The sequence below is a fragment of the Paramisgurnus dabryanus genome, chromosome 2 (genome assembly GCF_030506205.2).
Source record: "Paramisgurnus dabryanus chromosome 2, PD_genome_1.1, whole genome shotgun sequence".
NCBI lineage: Eukaryota > Metazoa > Chordata > Actinopteri > Cypriniformes > Cobitidae > Paramisgurnus > Paramisgurnus dabryanus.
In genome coordinates, this window is record NC_133338.1 from 42300758 (window position 1) to 42327000 (window position 26243).

The 26243-nt window shown below is 38.4% G+C and overlaps 1 protein-coding gene across 5 annotated transcripts in view; it reads left to right on the top strand.

Moving 5' to 3' along the window:
- The window catches only part of nhsl2 (NHS-like 2), an 83119-nt gene that overhangs the window by 42151 nt on the left and 14725 nt on the right, over positions 1-26243 (top strand). For 3 of the 5 annotated variants that reach the window (XM_065289082.2, XM_065289083.2, XM_065289084.1), the window contains exon 2: positions 25884-26036. In XM_065289082.2, the coding sequence (XP_065145154.1) occupies positions 25884-26036 (153 nt within the window). Of the gene's footprint in view, positions 1-131; positions 494-7147; positions 7279-25883; positions 26037-26243 lie in introns of those variants that run through there. The other 2 variants (XM_065289085.2, XM_065289086.2) reach the window with 2 other exon arrangements.

Genomic DNA, 26243 nt, shown 5'->3' on the forward strand with positions numbered 1-26243 from the left:
ACTGCAATGGCTCCACCTCTCCACAGAATCACTCAACATTGATAAAGCATCCACCTCCCTTCTCGATCTACACCCTCCCTTTCTCCCTATCTCTCTATCCCAGCATTCCCTATATCCATACATTCATCCTTCCCTGGATCTCAATGAAACGATCACAGAGCCTTTACTCTTACTGGCTGGAATCAAACAGGACTGAGCGCATGCTCCTTCTCCGGCTCACACACTCTCTCACACACACGCACCTTCACACGCTCACGTTCACACAAACAAACAGACTCGGTCTTGCCGCGAGACCGCTCCATGTCAAGCGGGCACACGCGCATGCACGCACTGCCGTGCTCACACACATAGACGCACAAACACACTCTTTGTCATTGTAAATCTCTGTGGCTTCAACCTTGGGATGAGGTGATGTTTTGGGACAGGAAACACGGAGCTATGGGCAATTCCCAACGGCGGGCCAAAGGGAGACATAAAACCAAGGGGGCAACAGGTAAACCACATCTATGCATACAGACGCACACTGGTATTATACCTACATGCAGCGATTTCCTCACACACTTTTACTTACATCACACATGTGCATCACACACGCATGCGTTTTACAATGTCACTGATTTATTGGATCGTCATTCATTGAATATTCAGGTGGTAAACACATCTGTGTGTGCGCTTGTCGGTGCGTATGTGCATGCATGTGTGAGGACATCAGTTAGTGTCAGTGCCTGGATTCATGTGGATTAGCAATGCTGAGTTGTACACTATGCATAGATCTCTTTAGAGTTTTAAATCATTGCTTTCTCTTTCCATCTCTCTCTGAATCACTGTGAACTCTTTGCATCCTCGCTGCTTTCCCTTTACCAAAAACAAAAAGGGCTGAGATGTGACAGCACCTGAAAACAGTCTATCCGCACAGAGAGATCAGAGAACAAGGAGCGAAATGAATGATGAGGGGAAAGGGGTGGCAGAAGATAGATTGGGCGGAGAGAGGTTTAAGACAGATGAGAAGCGAGGAGTGAAGGTAGTTAAAGAAGATTAGGATGGGGAGATGAGATCGCACATTATCTTTTATGCTGTCCTCATTGTTTATGTGACACTTGAGTTCAAATTAAAAAGGCTATGGATGACATGTTTTTTCCCCTAAAAATGAACCATGGTTTTACTACAGTATCCATCCATAGTTTAATGATGTTATTTGTAGTTATTACACGTCTCTTTAAAATGCTAGATTCTGATTGGCCAGTCGCGACATCCAAAGTTTGTTCTTTTAAGATAAATACCGCTTAAAACTTATAACACACGGTAACCCGGATGCTGAAAATTATTTTGACAGGTAGAGTTGAATATTACACAAAATGAAATATAAATATTTCTTTAAATAACATATCCAGCATTATATTTACCAATGATTAACCAAATCATGTGTTTGTGACATTTGAAAATCTTGTCTTATCTTAAAACCAAAAGTAAACGTGTTTTCCTCATGGAAGGGTTGTATTTGTTAAAAATGAGCAAATAAAATATTTCGGTAACACTTTTTATGAAGCCCATGCTTATGATGAATTATAGCCCCCTTTATAATTGTGTATAGGTAATTATTACTATTCTATAAATATATTTATAAAGACTATATATATTGGACCTATAATCCATTATAATAACAGTTATAGTTACAATTATAATATTTTTATTATTACTTATAAGTGATGCATTTGCAGTAATATTAACCCTTATAAATGCATTATTGATGGCTTTAAGTAAAGTGAAAACATGCGATACAGTTTTCCTAATGCTAATGAAATCATGAAGATGTCATTCATATAGTGTTGCTCTGTTTTACTATTAAATTGCTACTGTTTTTATTCATATAATTTCTGTATTTTTATTTTCATTACTTTATTATAGCCTTTATTGTTCTGTAGTTAAATTTGCAAATAAACATTTTAAAATGGACAATGAATAACATCCTCATGATTTGTATAATAGGCTTTCACTTTACTTAAAGGTGGGGTGGATGATCTCTAAAAGCTAATGTTGATATTCAAAATCACCTAAACAAACACGCCCCTACCCCAATAGAATCTGGACTTTCTTTTGATAGACCCGCCCCACACATACGCAACTCATGCAACGATGTCGGTTAGTAGACACGCACCTTACTGCTGATTGGCTACAAGTGTGTTTTGGTACACTGCCCGATTCCCTTTCCAAAGTGTTTTTCAAAAATCATGCACCCTGCCTTTAATGCCATCAATAATGCATTTATAAAGGTCAATAACTGTATTATGACTCACAATAACTCACAACTTGGCTATTAACAACAATATAAAACAGTTAAGTTATCTTACGGTGCATTCAGATCGCCACCGGCGAGAGCGTCAAAGTTGCCGGAAGTCATTCATTTTCAATGAGAGCCGGCAGCGAGCTCCGGCGAGCAGCGGCGCGGCGCGTCATGTACAGCGTGAGCGTCGAGGAGAGTTGAAATCAGCTCAACTTTATGGTAATGAGATATGACGCGGTTCGGCGGCAACCAATTGGAAGGCGGAAAGGTTCACCGGCAACCAATCGGAAGGCGTTCGAGAATGCATTCGAGCGTCAGAGCGTCCTTAGCGTCGTTGTCAGGGCAGCCAGAGCTTTTATTGACGCTCTCGCCGGTGGCGGTCTGAATGCACAGTTACAAAGAAATAAATCTGCATTACTAATAAGTTGTAACTATAACATAATGACATAATAACAGGCTGCGTCTTTAAAAATACACTCATGGAAGTATACGACAGAGTAATTAATACTTATAAATCATGTATAATGGATTATCAGCATGCACATTGAAAAAGCAAATGAATAAGTAATAATACAAATAATATAAATGTAACTATACTGTTCTTATAGTTGTTGTTGTGCTTATAAATATATTTATAATAATAGTAATAATTACCTATAAACAATTATGAAGGGGGCTTTATTTTATTATAAAGATGGGCTTCATAGAAAGTGTTACCTATAGTTCAAATCGATATTAAATGCTCCTTACACTCTAAAAAACAAACGGTGCTATATAGCACCAAAACAGTTGCTTTGGATCGTAACGATAGAAGAACCATTTTTAGTGCCATATAGCACCGGTGAAGAACCAGTGAAGCACCAGTGAAGCACCAGTGAAGCACCTGTGTAGAACCATATAGTGCTATGTAGAACCATATGTGGTGCTATATGGCCCCTATATGGTTCTACACTGGTGCTTCACTGGTGCTTCACTGGTGCTTCACTGGTTCTTCACTGGTTCTTCACCGGTGCTACATGGCACTAAAATGGTTCTTCTATCGTTACGATCCAAAGCAATTGTTTTGGTGCTATATAGCACCGTTTGTTTTTTTAGAGTGTACCTTACTTGTGAGGTAAAAAAAGCTGTGTAATAAGCGGGATAATGTACCGGCATCAGGTTGTTATTGCGAAATATCGTGATAATTCGCTTCAGGTCTTGATCACATTGTCGGGGCTTATTTCTGCGATTACAACCTGCTGCCTATAAATGATCCCTTACTAAATCTATGGTTATACACATTGTAATCACAAATTTTTACTATAATAAAATCATGGTTAAATTTTCTAAGGGTTGTGTTGAGAGCATAAAAATGGGTTGCAACCATTTATGTCAAGCAAACAATTTAGCAGCATTTATCTGATAAAACACAGAATTCTTCACAGTCTGGATATCCTGTAACACAAATAATGATATTCGCAAGACACATTTTATACAGAACAATCACACATAGACAGGATCGTACACATGGGAACTGAACTCACCAGCTGTGTGTGAATGCTTCTTAAAAAAACAAATTCATGGTATTTTTGGAAAACATAATTAAGTATACTGTACATCTGTTTGTCTTTCAGTATTGGCTTTATAAGCATTTGTTGGCTTATTTCCTCTGTATGGTATTTCTTCACCATTCTGGATGATTTACAATCAGATTTGGATGATTTTTCTGATTCGAATTTTGGGTGTTCAACTATTGAATTGGATTTGCATATGCAGAAACTTTTTATGCCAGGTGCATTTATTTATGACTGATTTCAAAATTTTATCATAGATACAAGATTTTAATATTCTCACTACACTGTGCATATTATAGATAGCAAAACGTTTTGCAGATTCTGCAAACAATCGGTGACGCATGTTTGTTTGTGTGCTGTCTGGAGTACACATTGAATCTTTTCTCCACACACATTGTTTTCATTCATACTTTGCTCGCGCATTCTGACGTCATTCTCACAGAGAACGGCCGTACCCTGACATGAACAGAAAGAGAGAGAGAGAGAGAGAGAGGGAGCTGTGTGTTACTGGGCAGCTGTTGTCATGGCAACGGACAGGTGGTAAAGCCAGTCAATTGAGAGCTTGTTCGATGCTGCCTGTACGTGTAATTGTGTGTCTGCGCGTGTTCCCATACTGCGTCAGTGTTTCTGTGTCAGCCTCTGAGATGTCTTAGTTTACTTTATATTAACATATACATTAGTTCACATAAACATCTACACAAGAGGGCAAACAAATTTTGGTGAACGACATTCCAATGAGATTTAAGATCCTCCACCGAATCCGGTTAAAGGAATGCAGACGTAAACATTGTAATGATAAATGTAGATGTTCAGAGCTAAACAGAGAGGGTAGAAGACCAGAAGTGCAACCAGATTGGGGTAAATTGCTTCTTATATGTCCTTGATATGGATTCACATAAGATGAAGAAGCTCCTCGTGAATTTAAGTTAAAGATGTCACTAAAGGGTCTTCTAGAAAATCACTGGAAAATCTTGTCATTCGTGTAGCTGATGTTTGTTGAGATGTGCTGATTGTGACGTTCTTACAAGTGTGTGAAAATGCAAGTTATGCACGTACGCACTATGAGACCTGTATTTGACCAGGACAACATGTACCAAGTTTGGCTATCACTTGTTACTGTTTTATACAAATCATTGATGATGTATCTCGTGTGAATATTTATGTTTTTTTGGTTTTGTCTGTGTGTGTTTGTGAGAAAGTGCTTCAAATCTGTGTGCCGTTGACCTTGGATATCTCAAATAGCTTGGACACATACACACCTGTTGCTCAGACAGCAGTCATATAATACAGATGTCTTTGTGTAGGGATAGTTCACCTAAAAATGAAAATTCTGTCACCATTTACTCAACCTCATATTGGTCTAAACTAGGGCTGGGCAAAAAAAGCGATTTTTCGATTAATCGATTTTTAAAACGTGGTTGATTACAAATCGATTCTCAAAGAGCAGAATCGATTTTTTTTTTTCATATTTATTTCCGCAAACATTGAACGGAGGAATGGAAGCATTTTAGATTTTGCAAGCAAGACGTGTTGTGGCTTTTAATTTCTTTTTATTAATTACCCACTTGTAAACTGCTGTTCACTGTTCTTTTTTTATTAATATAGTATGTGTATTAAATTTATATTCATTGAGTTGAATCGAGAATCGAGTATAAAAACCTACCTGAGAACCAGAATCGAAAATTTAATCGAGAATCGGAATCGAATCGATAGCATGTGAATCGAAATCGAATCGATCTGGAACATCTGAATCGATACCCAGCCCTAGTCTAAACCGGTTTTTGTATTTCTTCTAAAGAAACACAAAAATATATTTTGATAAATGATGGTAGGTACACAGTTGACAGTACCCAGTGACTTCCATAGTATTTGTTTTTCCTCCTGTTAGTGGGTACCGTGAACTATGTGCTGGCTTACCATCATTTATTGAAATATCTTCTTTGTGTTCAACAGAGGAAAGAAACTCATACAGTTTTACAAAAGCATGTAAATGATGACAGAATTTAAATTTTTGGGTGAACTATCCCTTTAATGGCCATTTATTGCAGCAGCTGTCTAAATTCATTGACATGCGAACACAAGGATGGTGTACGAAACTTTAGCACATGTAGTTGGCATGCAATAATTGTAACATACTTTGTCTAAAATTGTAAAATTTTATTTTTTATTTTTATTAACTCAGTAGCTGCATTTCCATTGTCCTTCAAATTTCGCAAATTGAAAGTGAATTGAAAATGCATGCGACCAATGGAAACACGTCCATTTCGCATAAACTCCCATATATTTCAAAAAAGTTTTTAAGCTCGGATGAGGTGGTTATTCAGGTAATTCGAAAAAAGGAATATATATAAAAACTGCAAGGGAAATTTTATCACATTTACAGATCACCTGCCATGCATGAAAGTCACATGATGGTGTGCCATGTTTGGTTGGAGGACAAGACAGAAGAGATGTGTTTAACTTCATGTGGCATTAAAGAACCAACAAGCGCATGACATCAAAATGCAGCAAAGTTTTGTTTTATGTCATTCTCAGCACCGTATGAAGTCAAACACATCCATCAACATTTTTGAAATGACTTTTTGCGATACAAAATTATGTTTCAGTTGCATAACATTGGATAATTGAAACTGCATTATTCTGCAATAGTTTTTTTGTCGACATTTTAGAAAATAATGCTAAAATAATGTGCAAAAAAAAAGGAGTAGTCCACTTTAAAGATGGGGCCCATTGACTTACCATAGTTTTTTTACTACTATAAAAAGTCAATGGACCCCATCTTTAAAGTGGACTGCTCCTTTAATGGAAACGCAGCTACTAAGACACTAAATTTAATGTTTGTGCTTTTAAAAATGTAAACATTTAAAAAGAATAATAAAGGTTAAAAGGATGCTATAACTTGGTTGGCCCATTTACTTAAAACATTCTGTATCTATTTTTGTTAAGTGTTTCGCTACGTTCATGGGTTAAAGTGTTTCGCTTGAGTGAGCGGTTAATGTTCAGTTTCTGTTGATGCACAGTCATGTCTTGTTGGACTTTGTGGACATTAGGACTGCTGCGATTGCCTGTGAGCTTTTCCAGACGTCTCATTGGCTGTGTGATTGTCACCTCCAGCATGACAGGAAGGCACTATTAAGCATGGGAAGGAAAAAGCAGTGCTGCGTTGACAATAGTGTGGGAAGGGGGGCAACCTAAAACATTGAGTGCTCATGTATCCTGTATTACTCTCTCTCTCTCTCTCTTTCTCGCTTTCCCGCTTTCCCTTCCCTCTGTCAGTCAATATTTCACTCCCACCTCGCATTTTAGTAACTCTAGAGGTTTGTGCTGCTATAGACTGTAGCAGCTCTGTTTCTCTCTCTTTCTTTTTTCTAATTCCCTCTGTCTCTGTTCTTCCATCTCTGGATGTTGTTATGGAGAGGCTAGATGTCTTCAGAGGAAAAACAGGTAACCTTGTGTTTTTCTGTATGTTCTGTATGTAGACCACAAGAGACATGAGTACTTAACCAGATCACTTCTTAAATATTTTAAATGTAAGATGCACCGCAACTGCAAGAAGTGTGAAGACACTATGGAGAGTCATTGAGGTTGGACGGTAATTTGGGGGGACGGCTGTCAGAGGTTCTTTTGATATGAGAGATCATCTTCTCTCCTGAAGCGGGAATCTAGAGCACACGCTGTCAGGATTTGTGTTGTAAAGGCTGTAGTCTGTCATAGACAATAAGGATTTGAGTTTTGAGAGATTTTATGAGACTGCATGCTAAATGGTGCTTAATAAGGGTCTGGCTTGAATTTAGGTTTTTAAAGTCAACTTACATTAAATTATCATTATGGTTTGGTTCATATAAAATTAGAGTTAGGGGTGTTATGTAACGTGAGTATTGAACATTGATGTACTGTTTCTTTAAATGATTGCCATACATGCAGCAGTGTTTACCTTAGTCATGGAATAATCGCACACCTATGTGAAAGTGATCCTGAGATTCATAACAGTCTCTCTCTCTCTCGCTTGCTCAATCTGTCTCTCTTTCACACTATCTCATAAACACACAAAACATTTTGAAGCACATGGGGCTGGTGCCATGTGCCATTGCAGTTTTTACTCTCTCTTGGGATCATATTTCAACACTGAATTCCTGCTCTGTCCCGCTACACCACAAACACAGAATAGTAACAATGAGCCAGATATCTCACACACACTCACACAAACTTTTTTATGCTTATATTTATAAATAATCAATCTGAACAGTTTAAATGTATTAAAGGGAGAAAATAGAATTTTTGAATTAAAATATCCATACATCACTAGCATAGTGTTAAATGTTTTGTTAACATGCACACTTACATTATCCCCGATGTTTTTAACAATGTTTAACCTCCTAAGACCTGGATGACACACACCTACACATTTTTTTGTTGTTTGCAGTTTGCACCATAATACTTTTGTGTAACTGGAACCAGTTGTAAACAAACGTGGACAATTACACTGCTTCATGTTCAAAGAAAAATATTTGGTTATTTATTGGTTCTGCCTAACCCAAAATAGCTGGAAGAAGTCTGAAAAAAGACAAACCAATGTTTTGTCCTTAACTTAACACATCCCTAACACATTTTTGGAACAACACACTTAAAATTTTCTTACAATTTTACATGCATGTGTGTGTATTTATATATACATAATTATTATATACAATACACACACATATATGATGTAAACAAAAACTTTTATTTTTTTTTAGTTGCGATGAGTTGCCCTAGACCTAAGGATGGGATTAAGCGAAAGTATTTGATAAATGTATGTAATACGTGCCGAAAGTACATTAATATCATTATCTAGTTTTTGATAGAGGTGGGGTATTAGCGGCTTTTACATCTGAGCACCTCAATTGCTGTGTCTGTTTGCCCATGGGCATGCTGGTCTTAAAACAATTGGTGTTCAGGCGCATTGTTGGTGCTATTTTGAAGCTGAATTTTATTTTATTTAAAGGGTGCGTTAGTAACCCTACAGTCACATTAGCTACAAAAGCGAGCGACACAGAGCGACACGCACCCGTTTGATGGGCTAGTATCTAAAAGCGGTATCAAAAGTCACTTCAGAGGTATTGTTAAGTTACAAGAACGATGTTTTTGGATTTAAAAGTATTTATTTCTCGATAAAAGTAACAAAATATATGAGATAAAATGCCAAACTTATCAGATACAGAAATACGCATTTTCTCGATTTATTTTCTTCGACTCGGCCACAGACCTACGTCACGCTGCCCCTTCACTCCGATTGGCAGTAGCTTTGTCGCATTGCTCAGCATTTGCATAAAATAGCCTTCCTGTCTATTTTGGCCCCACCTTGCTCGCGCAGTGGCGAGCACGTCGCTTGTCGATGACAAACGGCCACTCCCATTGAAAATGAATGGTAGCCTGTCGCTCTGTCTCTGGTAGCTAATGTGACTAGGTGGGTGCACAAGACAAGTACAATCTGCTTATTACACACAGCAGCACACAAACATGCCAATAATTAAAAAGGAAAAGATAACAATTTAAAATATTATTATTACGTACATAAAGATAAAATGTCAGAATGGATAGTCATTGCATGTATCCGAATTGCCTATTTGAAGTAATGACGAATGAAATTGGTTTCCTCTCTGGAGAAATGTTCGATCTGTACTTTTGCAAATTCCACCATGTAAAACTGAATCCGCCATGGTGCAAGGGAGATGAGACTCGTGCACATTACCTCCAAAACACACCCATGACTCATTAAGAGAATAGGTACAACACTTTTGGACCATGTGCCTGGACCATCGTTAAGCTGGCAAAAGTGGATTTGGGCACAATGCACTTCATACTATGCACTTAAATTGTTAAAATGGGGCCCATAAACTCATAACTATATGTTATGCATTAATAATATAGTAAAATAAATCCAATGTTAAATATCTGGAATATTTTCGTGTGATATATTTCCCCACACTCTATTTAGTCATTATTCCAATCTTTTATTTAATCATTAATTTTTGATTTAGACTCACACCCAATGTTCTTAAACAAAACCTACATATGTAAACTTTCCTCTACTTAAATACTGCACTCACTAAAGAATACCTTCAAAGCTCACTGGCTAGTTATATACGTAAAATGAATGAGAGAGAAAATTAAGCGTCATATAATTTATGCAAATGAGTTTCTAAATGAGGAATTTGAGTCCAGGTTGCCACCCAGCCTGAGGGACAGTCTGTGAGAAGAGAGCATCAAGGGTTAAACCGCTGCTTGTGTGATGGAGAGTATTTGCTTATGTTCACACATGATTTTTTTGAGACTGCTGCCAAACCACTGTTTTTATCAGTCATCTATTGATCCTGCCACTGACAGATACTTTCCAACAAAGCCAGCTGCTCACAAACACACAAAATCTCTCATTCACTCATTCATTCTCTCGCTCGCTCTTTCGCTTTCTCGCTGTCCTTTTGTTTTCACACAAACACAATAATCTTTTCATTCTTGCGACCCCTAAAGTATTTTGTGGCTTTTTGCACTATGCTTCTTTTACAAACTCCTCATCTTTCTACATCCCTGCTAGACACCAGAGGATCATCTGAGTTCAGCAGAAGTGATGCGATTTGCAGACATTTCACTTTGTTTTGTGTGACGTTATTGTGTGATATCATTATTGCATGCACAGTAAATCTTCCTTTATAAATCAAACATGTTTGGCTGTAAAAAGGGCCACTGAAAAGAAAATACATACTGTAATAGAAAGAATAAGATTTACAAAACATACAGTATGCCAGACCTTAGAGTATTGCTTACAAAGCATTAACATTTTAAATTTGACCACTGATTTCGAATCGGCTTGGTCAGTGTTAAAATGTTATTTACATTATGTATAATGACTAAATGTAAAAAACAGTAATCACCAAAAAATGAGTTTAACCATTTTCACAGAATAGGTCTGTGTATGAAGTACTGTATTGAATGACTTTTGATTACAGACTTTGACATCTTGGCAAACCTGAGTACAGTTTGAGAAATTGTTTAAACCTGGTTTTAAATTTTATAGGAGTTTTCTCATGTAAGGCTTGTAGGGTAAGCTAAAATTTTAATTTTATTGTTTTCTTGGAGAAACAATTGATATATAAAAACGATTTTAAGTGCCCAGACATTTCCCATAACCCCATCTGTCTGCTTATCTTTGAAAGCCTAACCCACCCATTTGCGTTTCTTCCTGAGCAGGAAGGATCTCTAAACCAGTTCCTTTTCTTTGACCTTTACTGAGGGTCCGCTTATCTACCCCCTTAAAGGTTAGTGTATGGGGCAGAACCTGTCCTTTTATGTTGAAAAAGATTCACATACGTAAATTGGGAAAGATAACCTGACCTCAGAACGATAGACCTGTGTCCTCCAAGACTTTGTCTGTATGTGACCTCACAATGTAGCGCTGAAGGGTTTTGCTCCGCTTGGGCTACACATGTGAGTACTTCCCTAAGGAACTAGCTGACAGCTCTCTAACTTCTCTTGTTACACTCATTCATCTACACCTTCAAAGGTCTCTTTTCATCACAGAGTCTGTGTGGTGTGTCAGGAAGTGGATGTAGTGCAGTTTCCTGTTAGTATTGCAGTTGGGACAATAGGTTCATTATTTTATATCAAACTGTATAATTAACATTTGTCCTATCATTTTCTGCATACAGATAGCTGTTTATTTTAATGTTTATTACATCACTTAGCAATCTCTTTCTTTTAATACAATACAAATATTTTTATTGTATAGGACACATGGCATAATGTACAGCCAGACAGTCATTACCCTATTAGTTGTTATTTTGGTGATATGCTGACTGTACATGATCCCTCGTGTGCATTTTACTAAAGGCTGTGTGCTTGCATTCGTGGTGTAAATGAATTCATTTAAATTTTGCAATATATTATAATTTTAAGCCTTACGTTAGTCTTAGTCTTCACGATTAATTTACTACTGTTCCCTCATAGGAGAAGAATGTTTTCTTATTTTGTATTGTGAAGTTAGTCTGTTTCTCCCCGTCTGCTTTCTTTAATACTTTTGTGTTTCTGAATAAACAACACATCAAACGCTCATTTTAGATGCATCTTTTAGCTGAAGTTTCTCCAGGCTCATTTCTATGTGCTACTCATTAAAGGTTTTCCTCTTTTTACCATATTTGTATATCCCAAGTGTAGCATGTAAACACACGCACATGCACTCGTCTTAGTTGTTGTCTTTGAGCAAATGCAGCATGCCAGATCCTACTGTCAACAAGAATGTCTCTAAAAATGCTATCTGTGAGATCTAATAGAAGGCTGGGATTTGTTGCCCAGTGTGAAGTCAGTTTTAGAGGATATTACTGGATCAAGAGCCAAAATAAACCAGGGCAATAAATGACATCATAATGCCTTCCTGCGGGATTGTTCAAGATTTTCTTAACAGAGCACAGGTCGGAAACTAGAGTTCACATCAGCCAATCACAACAATTGAAGGTATACTGTAAAAAACACTGTGAAATCTACAGCACCTTGCTGGCAGCAATTGGCAAGCAAGTTGCTGTAGTCTACTTTACAGTAAAATTATTGTTGATTTTATCACAGTAAATCAGGGATGAAGCAAACGCTGCAGGAAAGTGGATTTCAAGGGCCAGATTTCAGAACCTCTGTTTTAAAGTGTATTTGAACTGTTGCATCATGTTGGAGACCATTGCATTAGTTTTAGTATCGAAAAAAGTTATAAAAACCTTTAACATTTCAATAATTATTTAATCCAGTGATGTTGGGCGACATTTTGCTGACAGGCTGGCTAAATGGCGATGGATGGTAGATATCTGTAGATAGTTTAAAAGCAGCAACATTTTATTTTATCAGGGAGTCCTGGTCAAGATAGGCGGCACAATACAAAATACAAAAACAATACACAACATTACTTAAAATGAACAAATAACTGGCTGTTGCAAACAAGCGTGCCACACAAACCCTGAAAAGTAAAGCCAAAACGTCTCGATCGCCCCCCAGTGACTGGTCCCAGTTTAGGTAATAAAGCCCGCCTCCCCATGTTATTCAATGGGACTTGAGACCAACTAAAAAAAATGTATTACACTTCAATTATCTTTTTCCCGAAGCTGGTTTCTGTAATTTATGGTAGTTTTTATAATGTGATGTAAATTCAAATTTTTGTTTTTAAAATAAGTTTGTGTTTAGTAGTTAGTTATTTAATGATATAAAAATGGTGTAACGTCATGATTGACAGCTGTGATATCGTGTGAGATGCGCATTTTCCGAGAGCGAGGGCGGGGTCTTAATTTCGCGGCTTTACTTCCTGCTCACTACTGCGCAGGACTTGCCCCGAAATTGCTACTGCGCAGACTCAAGACCCAAGATGTCAGCGCCATATCGGGACACTGGCGGTGTCAGTCATAGATATGTATATAAAGGCTAGATGGCTCAAGGCGGAGTCAGCTGTGTCGTCACTTGGCGGCCATCTTAGGTCAGTGCTGCCATAGTGCTGCTCCCTGCTGCTGTGGACGGAAGGTGAGTGACATACGCCAACTAAAATGCTCGTAACTTGCTGAATTCTTGACGGATTTACAAACGGTTTGGTTTTTTACAAACGTTATTAACGTGGCTATAATTCTGGATGCTTTAACATGTTTCATGAATTTTTTATTTATTTTGAGTATACATATTCAGTGTCATAGGTACATCTTTGACGTTTATAACAAACCAATCCGTTTGAAAATCGGTAAAAAATTAAGCAAGTTATGGTCATTTAAAAGTACCTGCATCATTAAAACTCAATGCTACGAGTGAGCGAGCGCCCTGTCCTAAGATGGCCGCCAAAATGCGGACGTTCCACTCAATTGGCCATCAGCGCGGACGAGCCATCTAGCCTTTATATACATATCTATGGTGTCAGTCATGAGCAATCCAGTCCCCCCGAGCAATTCGGTCTCCCCTAGGACCCTGATTGGTATCTAGCACTAATGCCTGCTCAAAAATGTTTCATTGCAATATCTCGTCTGCATACGCGGCTCGTCCATCTTTTATACAGTCTTTGGTTGCAAACATATCTAGCATAACAGCAACAATGACAGCTGCCTCAAACAAACATAATGTTAGGCCTGGGATTCAGTATAAGATTAGAAGTTTTACAGTTTGTATATTATGTTAATAATACTAATAATAATTCAAAAACTCACTCTGAATTCTTTAAAAAGATCAGGGCGTCTGTCTTTCGGGTGCTTTGCCATATTTGAGGTGTTTTCTCCCTTTGCTTGATAGCTTGTTTGCTTGATAGCTAACCAGTGTGCTTGTAAGCATTTATTTTCTTCTTTACTTCTTGTGAAGCGACTAAAACACGGGTATATGCTTCCCCCATCAGTAATGGAAGAATTCTGCAACCTTCATACTGCAGAAAAACTGCAAAAAATTTGGAATCGACTTGATACCAAAGTATCGGTTTTTGTGACTCCAGCTGAGAAAAAACTCCTGCTAAAAATTTCTGAATTATGATTCACAAACTGTAAAAAATATGTAGCATTTTTGTCAATTCAACATATATTTTTATGTTACTTTAACTTAAAAAATTAAGTTAAACAATTTCAACTTGACTTTAAGTTATATCAACTTATGACAAGTCAGAACTTAGTTGTTTAAGCTTCATTTTTACTGTAGAATTACTAGAATTTATCCACCACCAAAATTTGCCCATGATGCTTTACAGATCTACAGCAACCGGCTTTATTAATGTTCAACATTAAGGATTTGTTCATTTTGCACTAAAAATGCTGTAAAAACTACAGAAATTTGTATAAATTTAAAATGATCCTTGACTTTCACATAATCCAAGGTTTAGGTTTTAGTGGTAACCACCACTTAGCTTGTTCACTGGCATATTTTCTGGGAAAATGATAGTGACTCATTCCTTATTTTTACAAAATTCTTAAGCATCACCAGTGAGGGTTATCTAGCATTGATGTAAGCTGCTGATTAATATTTGCCTGATACCCAAGTCTACCACATTAATCTTTATCAGCCATTACTATGTATACAAGAGGAAATTAGACAAAAGTTCACTGCATTTAGCATGAGATCATTGTTTTTCTAGGAAAAATTGTTCTTGCCCTTTTAATTGAGTCATTTAAAGCCCACTCACGTTAAGCACCGACTATGAGCTCTCTGATTTAAACTGGTATACCGCTATGAGGATTTATGTATTTTGTAGAGTGTTGTATAAGAATGCATCCTTTCGGCATCCTATTCCTGTTTTTGCAAAGAATGTCAGCAATTGTTTTTTAAAACTCTTTATAATGGCCTTAGTGACAGTCAGTGTTGGGGCTAGTTACTCAAAAAAGTAATATATTACGTATTACATATTACTCTCAAAAATAGTAATGCCTTACTTTACTTTATTACTCCCTGGAGAAAGTAACTAGTTATATTACTAGTTATATTACTAGTTACATTTTTTTTCTGGACAAGAATGTTTATTTGGGCAAGCCACAGCATAGAAAATGCTGGCTTCCTTACCCGCTACTGGACGTGGGGCACAGCGTTTGGAGAAACATTAAAGAGTGTGCACTTCACCGTCAAGTTATTTTCCTTCCGTTGAACATAATAAAATATGACTGAATCTCCACCCGTCGAAACTAGCTTTCTGTTGCTGGGAACCTTACTCTGAAAAAGAGCTTGCCGTTGTTGACGCTTCCATTTACCCGATCTGTCTTTGAGTGTGCCGCTGCCGCTCTGTGCTGCTGGCTGCCGGGTGTCGACCAATCGGTGATGGTAAATGATACCTCGTGCCAAACTTAGACCAATCACTGTTCCATTCACGCCCTCCTCCCCTTCCCTTTTGTTCTCTGTGTTTTGTGCCTTGTGTGATGAAGGTGCTACTGGCGAATGTAACTTAAGTAACTAGCTCGGGAAAACTGTAATAATATTACCAATTTCAGACGGGTAATGCCTTACACTACTAGTTACTGAAAAAAGTAATATTATTACAGTAACTAGTTACTTTGTAACTAGTTACACCCAACACTGGTGACAGTTTCCTCCTGAGGTGAATTTGTGATCTCCATTTAATATGTGTTTCCCTAGAGAAGAGGACCTGTTAGAGACATATCTCACGTTCTGTACATGTGTGATCTGATCTTGCTGCTTTGTCTTCAGGCTTTTTTACAAGGGGATCCGCTGTGTTTAACAACAAACACTCCCATGTGAATCACATGGGACAGTTCATTTGTCATGTTTTTTGTTTTATTATTTCAATGGCTGTGGTTTCTAAATCACAACTTACAACTTAAAGTAAGTTTGTTTTGTCTGTTTGAACAACTGTACCAGGTCAACACAACAAAATGTACACAATTAATGGTGCAAGTCCAGTGCATGACATGGAAAGCATTCTGGAAAGCTGTATAATAGCCGGTAGAAAATCTGTTGTGAATTGAGGAAATGTTAAGCAATATGAAGACCTAATCTTTTCCCTGTTGTCTGTGGCTTGGCTTGAGGTAGGAAAACCTCCAGCTGAGCAACAGAGGGGGAGATGAGTAAATGGAAATGGATGGCGTGTTAGAGGATCATGAACTCCAAAAGGCCTGTGGTCACATTTCTTTTCTCACACACACACTTCCTCAGTGTAAGGAAAAGTGTGTGGGCACATACGAGCGTTTGTGTTTATTACACATTCTGACAAATAGACACACTTTCACTTACAGTCTGTCCTTCAGCACTTGTCGTTCACACACACGTACTGGCACCAGAGGAAACAGACGGGGAGGGCTGAGGGAGTGCAGAGCGGGCCATGAGGAAGCAGCACTCGCTATAGTCAGCACTGCTGGGACCCAACACTGCAGCATATGCAAACACATCACAGTCTCATAAACACTCAATGACATGTTTCGGTGGAAAACAGTTGTGTTGGAGGAGGTGTGATGGAATCTGTGCAGTCTTGTATTGCGGGCAGAGTTAAGACAGAGATGTTTGTGGTTATGTGACCAGAGGCACAAACTGTACATTAGAGGCCGGGCCCCACTAGATGTCGCTGTGGCGCAAAATGCATTACATGATCAACAATTCCTAGTAAAAATTTCTATATTTTTTTCTGCAATTTGAACTTGTTTTTCTTTACACGTGAACTAAGCAGTTCAGCAGTGAGTCTCATTTGCCCAGCTTACTGTAGGGACGACTTGTCTCAGTCTGCGTAAGGGATAAGATGAGAACGTCATGCACAGCACTCTTTTAACAATAGCCTAAGGGAGCCGTTTGCATATATCAAATCGTGATCAAATAGCATACATCAGGTCGACGCAAGATTACAGTTTTCCTTAATAAAAAAAAAACAGTGCTGGCAATGATTAATTGCGATTAATCGCATACAAAATAAAAGGGATTTTGTTTTGAGAGATTGTGTGCTGTGCTGTGTGATTATTATGCATAAATAAATACACACACATTCATGTATGTATTTAAGAAACATGTGTGTGTGTGTGTGTGTGTGTGTGTGTATATATATTTATTTATTTATATTTTTATATATTCTATATATATATATATTTCTTTTTTATATATATGTGTGGTTAAATATACATAATACACAGCACAAAGTCATATATTATGACAAATATCACTTTTATTTTGTATGTGATTGATCGCAATTAATCTTTGCCCAGCACTATTTATTATTATCATTACAGTCAGCGTATTGCGGAAAAACATTTGAATAAACATGCCTGAGTCCTTTTCTTGCTATTTTCACATGCTCACTAATAGGGGTGGGCGATATGACCAAAATCTTCTATCACGATAGGATTAATTTTATATCATGATAACGATATGTATCACGGTAGAGTTTTTTATGTTTTAATAAGGTTTAAATCTTTAATACCATAGAAATGTTCATAATTCTCACAAAAAACATATACAAGCATAGAAAGAAGATAAAAACAAACAAAACTCAAGCTCTCTGAAGATACACAGTCAATAAGAATGATAATAAGGTATCTAAGGTAGAAAAGTGATTTAATCAGGAGCAGTGAGAGATTTTTTTCTCAATGCTGTTTGATTAACACGAGTGACAGACAGGAGCAAAATTAGGTAACTTCCCCTTTAAGACCAAAGTCCGGATCCAATACACTGTTACACATGCGCTTTCTCTTTTAGCTGTTGACTTTCTCTTAAGACCTTACTGGTCGTGTTTATGATGATGCTTGCAAAGACGGGAATTTTGACGCATATGTGTATTTAAGGCCAATAAAGCGGGAAAAATGCTCACGAGCTTAATAAGCAGAGGTCGCGCGACTTGCGCGCTCCTCACAGACAGAAAGAGCAGCGGTTGCGCGACTTGTCCGCTCCTGAAATACAGAAAGAACGCACGCATACAGATCTGTTGTCTGTGTTTCAATGGCTTAAAATAACTTGTTTTAAAACTGCAGTGCTTAAATACGTGTACAAACGTTACGTTTTCGCGACCACACGCACAGGCGCGTGACGTGGGCACATAACCTCGATAGAAACGATAGTCCAAAATCTCTACCGGTTGACAAATTTCTACCGGTTAATTTTGTCTACCGGTTTATCGCCCACCCCTACTCACTAATATACTATAGCATCTTAAGTATGCTGCATGTTATTACAGTGATCAATGATTCATGTCCTCATTCATGTAGCAGACATGGATAAAAGGTGAATTGGGACAAGTAGGACAGTATACCTATTTAATGTGAGGCTGTTATATTGTCGTCAGTCTGTGTGATATGAAAGCTTTATCCTCATTCAAAACCAAATATGGGCAGTTATGGAGTGAAATTATGATCAAGACAACTTTGAAAATGATAGAGAGAATATGCCAGCTAGATATGTTATAGTGGTGGATAATTGAATTACGTTGCTTTTCAGGTGTTCAGTTGTAGTAGATTAAAGTCGCCATAAAAATAAAATGAAATCATTTGTTTTGGAATACTGTGGTATTTTTTTTAGAAATGACTTATCTGTGAGCTTCATTATTTTTAAAAATGTAATGTGCCCTCATAATCCTTAATCAAAAACGCAAATCTCCTCCCCTCCTGAAAACGTTAGATGTGTTGGACTTCACGCCATAGACCGATTGGCGGCTGACTTGAAGCAGTGCATTCCTGTTAGTAATTTTGTCCGACTTGAGCTGGCGCTGCAGGCACGTGACTGTGTCATATGGCTTTAAAGAACCGCAAGAGCGATTCAAAATCAGCTGCCTGAAGGTACATTCACATTATAAGCGACTTTGGCCCTGTCCCAAATGGCACACTCCGGACATGTGGTCCTCCTCAGAGTCCACACTTTGATGACATCACGTAGTCCAGACTTAAGGGACCCTTGATGCGAGTCCACGTGGGTGCACCTGAGTCGTATTTTGGGACAGACTCGAGCGTCACACCGGAAATAGGTAGAGAAGTTACCCGTCAGTGTGAACTCCTCCCTTCCGTCGTCTGATTGGTCTGATTGCCCTTTCGCAAGGACTTCTGGGTTGGTAAAGTGCGCGAAGCCTGCTGCAGTGCGGGCTTCGCTGAAGACCGCATCAAGGGGGGAAAGGAGGCGCTGATGAGCACACTTCAAAGCGTAAAAATGACAGATGGGACACCCTACGGACTCGTAGACTAAGCGAGAACGCACAATTTAAGGCCACGAGACCGAAAGTCCACATGAAGTGCGCCATTTGGGACAGGGCCTTTGTCGCTGTGTGTCGCTCGTCTCTTTTAAAAGAGGCGTTTCTATATCTAGTTATAAACAAATGAGTAACATCCGCTCCAGTAACTGACGAGATGCAGATGATGTGAACTCCACTGCTTTGTTCTCATTGGTAGTCGCTTCCGAATGATGCACATTATTTGCATAAAGTTAAACATTTCTCAACTTTGACGTGCGACTGAACACGCCCATCCAGCCGTCAACGGTCACTGTCGCTCGTGTCGTCGTGTCACTGCGTCGTCGTCCGCGTCGAAGTGCAAACACACACACAGACCGCTGGTAGGCAGTAACCACACGTGTAACCACAGTAGCAGCGCAAACATTAAAGAAGAAGCAGCTTAGCAAGTTAACCCACAAATGAAAAAGAAACAGCAACTTGTTGTGTATAATATGAGAAGACCAGCAATGATGGAAGTAAATAAACATCGACTTTTGATGTGGTTTGAGTTAAATCACTCCTCAACTTGGCCTTTCAAAAGGTATACCTTTGCACCTAAAAAGTTAATATTATTACCTCAGAGATACATATTGGTACCAGAGTGTTTATTAATACCTCAAAGGTACATATTGGTAGCAATGTATACAGATCTGTATCTAAATGGGACATATTAGGACCTTTTTAAAGGATAATGCCACAGTGGCAGCTGGGATCATTTTTTCTGAACTATTCATTTTTTTATTGGGGTGGCAGTGGCTCAGTGGTTCATACAGGTTGTCTCAAACCGGAAGGTTTGCACTGTAAAAAAATTCCGTAGAAATTGCAGCTGGGTTGCCGGTAACTTACCGTAGATTTTAATTTATGTTTTTTACTGGCAACATTTTGTTCAAAGTTAAATAAACATTAAATATTTACGAGTCTTTGTCTTTACAGAGTAAAACTAAAAAAACAGCATCAAGCAAAACATTCTGGGAAACAAAATCTGAAGCAAAAAACAGAAAAAGATTGATGATGATTTCTGCTTCCCAGAATGCTTTGCATGAAGCTGTTATTGTATAGTTTTATTCTGTAAAGATAAAGACTTGTTAATATTTAAAATTTATTCAACTTTGAACAAACTCTTGCCAGTAAATAACATAAATTTAAATCTACGGTAAATTACCGGCAACCCAGCTGCAATAACATTGTAATTTCTACTGAATGTTTTTACAGTGTGTGGTTCAATCCCAGCTCCACCTGACCAAGCATCGAGGTGTCCTTGAGCAAGACGAGCTGGATGGCGCCCTGCATGGCTGACACCACTGTCGGGGTATGAATGAGTGAGTGAATGTGAGGCAAATTGTAAAGCACTTTGGATGGCTGTGGGTCTATGAAAGCACTATAAAAATGCAGTCCAGTTGCCATTTCATTTATGGGACACACTGCTACTCGCTATATTGTCTGTCTTACACTCCTTGTGTTGAGTTCACACTGAGATCTCAGTTTCCATTCCTTTACAAAATCTTTACATGTAGATGTGACAGCTGAGGGAGCATGTAAGTGTTTTCATCATTAGCTGATTGATTTAATTAATTAACCGGCTGTTTTAATGTCATCATATTGAGGACTGGGATTGTTTTTTACTGGAACACAACATCTGCTGGTATGAATCACTTTCGTTCACATTAAAGCGTTTCGCAGCTTTTTATTGGTACTTGTCCAGGTATGGTGACAACATTGGCGCGAGCCATCTCTGTTGGACATCTTTGGATAACAGATTACTATCACCTCATGTAGTGCCGCTGCAGTATGCGTTTCTATGTGCACCCAGTGAAAACCCATCAGGGGCTGTAGTCCTGCTTGACTGGCTGAAAACGCTTCAATCTTACACATCAGTGAAGGGAAAGAGGGAGGGGCAAAAAGAGAGTTTGAATTGGGATTCATGTCACTACAATTATTTTCTGAAAGTAATTGCTTTTGGCTGCACTCTCCGTACGACCACAGAGCTAAAACACAATTGGATTCCTGCATGCATGTGAGAAAATTGTGCAATCTGATATGGGTTGGTGAGAGACACTGACACCATTTTGCAAGTTTATTTTTTACTTATGTTGGATCTGTGCGAGCTTCTGTCATCGTGTGTCTAAACACAGCACTTCAATTTCAATCCTCATGGTGTAAAGTAAACAGTCCATTTCAGCCCTGCTGATGAAATATATGAGTATCTATAGAAAGGGGGAAGTACTCATCAAAGCTACCAACATCTGCTGGGTAGAGAATATGTAATGCAATGCAATATTTTTTAGTTCATATACACACACGCTTTAATCTGATATATGTAGATTGAGACCCTCTAATGTTGTGTACAGTATAAATGTTTATATCACAGATTCAAACTTTGTGCTGCCCTAAAGGATTTTACCGCTCAAAGTTTTGTCTTATGGAGGAATGAAAATAGAAATGAGACTATAAAGTGCTAAACTTTAAAACTTAATAAGACTTTAGTGCCGGATTAAAATAGTGGATAGTATTACTTTCTTTCACCTTTACAACTAAAGAGTGCATATTAGCAGTGTTGGCCGGTGACTTCTTTTTTCGAGTGCGCTCAATGCAAATTTTGTCACAACATGTATGTAGCCTATCATATGTGTGATTTGTAATTTCAAAATATGTGTTTGGTGCGTCGAGTGATCCTATGTGCATCACGTGTCTTGTCAAAATAAGTGCCTGCTGCAGACACGTCTGAAGGGTTTATGATAAAAGAGACGCTTGCGTTTGCCAGAAACTCGTAAAATCTCATGCGTAATCAGACTTTACTGTTAAGGGAGTGTCTTGCGTGTATTTTGTGAACGTGAGCGTCTCTTTTATTATAAACGGTTTTGACGTGTGTGCAGCAGGCACTTATTTTGACAAAACACATGATGCACATGGTTCACATGACGCAGCAAACACATATTTTGAAAATGCAAGCAACACACATGACACTAAGAACACTCATTCTGAATTTGCACCCCTCGGATGAGTGGGCACGAGCCGCCACTTCATATTAGTACCTCATAGGTGACCCATAACACACATTTTTAGACGTGACGTGAACTGCCATGGGACACTGTAATGTTTATCGAAAATATAAGAAATGTGTTTAGAATATCACTGTTTTTAATAAAAAAGAAATACAGCTAATGTATTGATATTAAGGGCTCTATTTTAACGATCTGAAACGCAAGTGCGAAGCGCAACGCGCAAGTGAGTTTGTGGGCGGATCTTGGGCGCTGTTGCTATTTTCCCGGCGTGAGAAATAACTCTTGCGCCGGGCGCAAATCAATAAGAGGTTGGTCTGAAGTAGGTTCATTATTCATAGGTGTGGTTTGGGCGTAACGTCAAATAAACCAATCAGAACGCTAGCCAACATTCCCTTTAAACGCAAGGGCGCAAGTTCCATGGCGGGTTGCTATTATTATGACGGATTTACCAGGCGCACGCTAGGAGCGGTTTACAGCCGAGGAGACCCACGTTCTTGTACGGGGGAATCCCACGCTTGCCAGCATAAATCGGGCAAGCCGTGTAACGGGAGGTGGATCTGCCTCAGGACTTGACGCCAGCAGAGGACATCTGCGTCCACCCTCACCGCTGAAAGGGTTTGGGGGCTTTGAAATCGGACCCAAGAAACGCAAGCAAGGTCCAACCCCAAAGTACTCTTACAAATCAAGTTCATATACATTAAGGTTTCTTATGAAAACATTTTAACTATTATTTACATAAAATAAACGTAATACAGCCACACAACAAAGTTATGAAAATATTTTAATCGTTATTTGCATGAGAATAAATAAAAAATATCACCACAATGCTCACCACTATGATTCCCCTTATCTCGTGTATTAATATTTTTAAGTGTAACAATTTATGATTTGCAAAAATAACTGTTGCATCTGTGTAGATTAGATAAGCAAAGTGTGTGCGCATTGTGCACGCTATACATTATGGTCAAGCATGCGCCCTTAAAATAGCATAATGAACCACGCGCAACGCGCCACTGACTTTAGACTAGTTTTTTTTGGTTAGTAGCGCAATTGTTTTTTGAAACTGCAAAATAGCATAAGAGATGGTTTGCGCCGCAACACGCCTCCTTTTTACGCTGAACCGCCCAGGGAGCGCAAGTTCATTCCCTAGTTTGCTGACGTGCATCTGTGGAGGGAAAAACCCCGCTGTGCGCCGGCGCAAAATACGAATGATACATGCGTCACTGACAAAGTCAATTGCGCTGGGTGCAAGATAGGGCCCTAAATGATTGTCCAGCCCCACTTTTAAAGAGTACTGCCCCAGTACCATTTCTTTTTTTACCATTTTCTTTGACAGTGTACTAAGTCAGTTATACTATCCACTATTTTATTTTGGCTATTAAGTCTTAATTCAACTTTGAAGTCAGCACTTCAAGTCTCTTTTCTATTTTTATCTCTCCATAAGACAAAGCTGACAGTGTATAAAAAATAATGGAGTGCTAATAATTAAGTTGCCATTTTGTTATCTCTGTTACATAATATTATACTAGTTGTGAACTGTAATATTATTAGTGTACAAATGGTCCAACAAATATCCTCCAGACTCAAACAGTGAGTTTAGATAGGCAGAAGTGGGTTTACAGCAGCCTGGGTGTTTTCTCTTTTGGCATTGGCCCCTATGTTCTTTTAACAAACATTTACATTTATGGATTTTGGAGACGCTTTTATTCACATTAATGCTAAACATTTTAACAATACTTATATGTGTTCCCTGGAAAACACAATCTATCAACTGAGCTGCAGGAACATTATAGGAACAAACAAATATAACGGTGTGCCATGTCCTGGAGTTCAATGCAGCTCATGCAAATTTATCAGCTGCTAATGAAGGCGAGTACATTGGCATAATAGAGAATAGCATGTGCAGTATGTGACTGAATACAGTCATAAGTTCATAACATGGAAAACAGACAGATTTATAATACATAATAATACATTGTCAGAAAAATTTTCATAAAATGGTCCCTAGCTATCACTGGGGCAGTTTACCTTTTGTGCTTAAAGAGTTCATATTAGTACCTCAAATGTGCATATTGGTACCATATGTATACATATCTCTACCCAAATGGTACATATTAGGGTACTGCCTCAGTGACAGCTAGGGACCATTTTTGACCATGTTTTTGGGTTTTTATGGATTTATCTATATTGTACTAGCGAACGGAAAGGTTAAACAGTGAATGTATTTCCATGCATTAGACTAAAGTAAATTAATACTAGTCCAACAAGGCATTTAATCGTTCTTCAGTTCTGCACACCCCATCATTAAAACCTACTGGTTGCCCTAATGTTCAAAATGTTGAGTGTTTTTTGAATTTGATCTATTTCTATACTTTCAAAATTAGCAGAGTTACATAAGAGGATGGAATAGCATATTAACTAGTGTTGAAGTTGTAATTAAGCGTGCTCGGTTAACCTCTTGGGAGATAAGTAAGCAGTCTTTTATAATCAGTGTCTTTTTCTGTCTCTGCTTTTTGGCTTTATATAAAAGTTTGGTATGAAGATTATACACGTAAACACCATTGCATCTCGATGTGGGTGTTTTATTATACTTTAAAAGAAGAATGTTTTGTGTTTTGGTCATTATGTTGTTTATATTTTATTATGGTATCTCTAAGTTTGATTATTGTTTTATTTGTCTCAGAGTCCTGACAATCTGAGTAATATTATTAAAAAGTCATTAGTATAATGATTTTCTTAATATAAACAAAACAGTCACTACTAAAGGTAGCAGGGGCGGCTCGTGACTCGTGGCGCTAATTCAAAATAAGTGTTTGGAGTGTCATGTGTGTTGCTCGTGTTTTCAAAATATGTGTTCGTTGCGTCATGTGAACCATGTGCATCACGTCATTAAGCGAGGATCTGGCAAACGCGAGCGTCTCTTTTATCATAAACCCTTTAGACGCCTCTGCAGCAGGCACTTATTTTGACAAGACACGTGATGCACATATTTTGAAAAAAGGAACCACACACATTGTTGTGACGAAGTCACTGGCCGCCACTGAAAGGTATTCATTGCTATAAGTGTCTATCTAGCACTGATCTAGATTGGCACACAGTAATTTGTATTTGCCTGTATGTGATTGTGGCAGTAAAACCCTTTAGGGTTGTAATGAATTAATTGTCGTGATTATAAGATCAAAGACCGCACATCTAGTGTGCACTCCCTCTATAAGATGTTTCCACCTCTTCGCTGCTGTAGTGTGCAAATATATATGCAGATATGCAGATTTGATCAGTTTATATTTATGTATTTTCTTTCCCCTCCCTCTTTTCTGCTTCTCTCTCTCTCTTTCTATCTGCATCTCTCATTTTTCCCCTCCCTCTCTCTCTCTTTCTCTCTCTCTCTCTGCCAGCCACCACCAACTTGGACTCGGAGAGCAAACGAACGGTCCACTTCCAATCGTCATGGCAACAGCATGTGAATGTGTTCGGCTCGTGGAGTAGGCCGGAGTGTGTGCAGGAACTGCATCAGGAGGCTCAGCTGAACCTACAGAGCATACTGCAAGGTAAGGGAGTCAGCTTTGGGCTGTTTGTGTGTGTGTTTTGGTACCATGAGAGGACTGTATAACTGGTTTGTTGGATCCCACAGCTGGATCGTACGTCTGGATCATGTGTTTTCATTTTTCTGCATGTGGGTGTGCGTTTAATGTTGTCTACGAATACCCTTCACTTCCATTCCCTGTCTGTGTATCCGTGTGTGTGCAAGAGAGGCT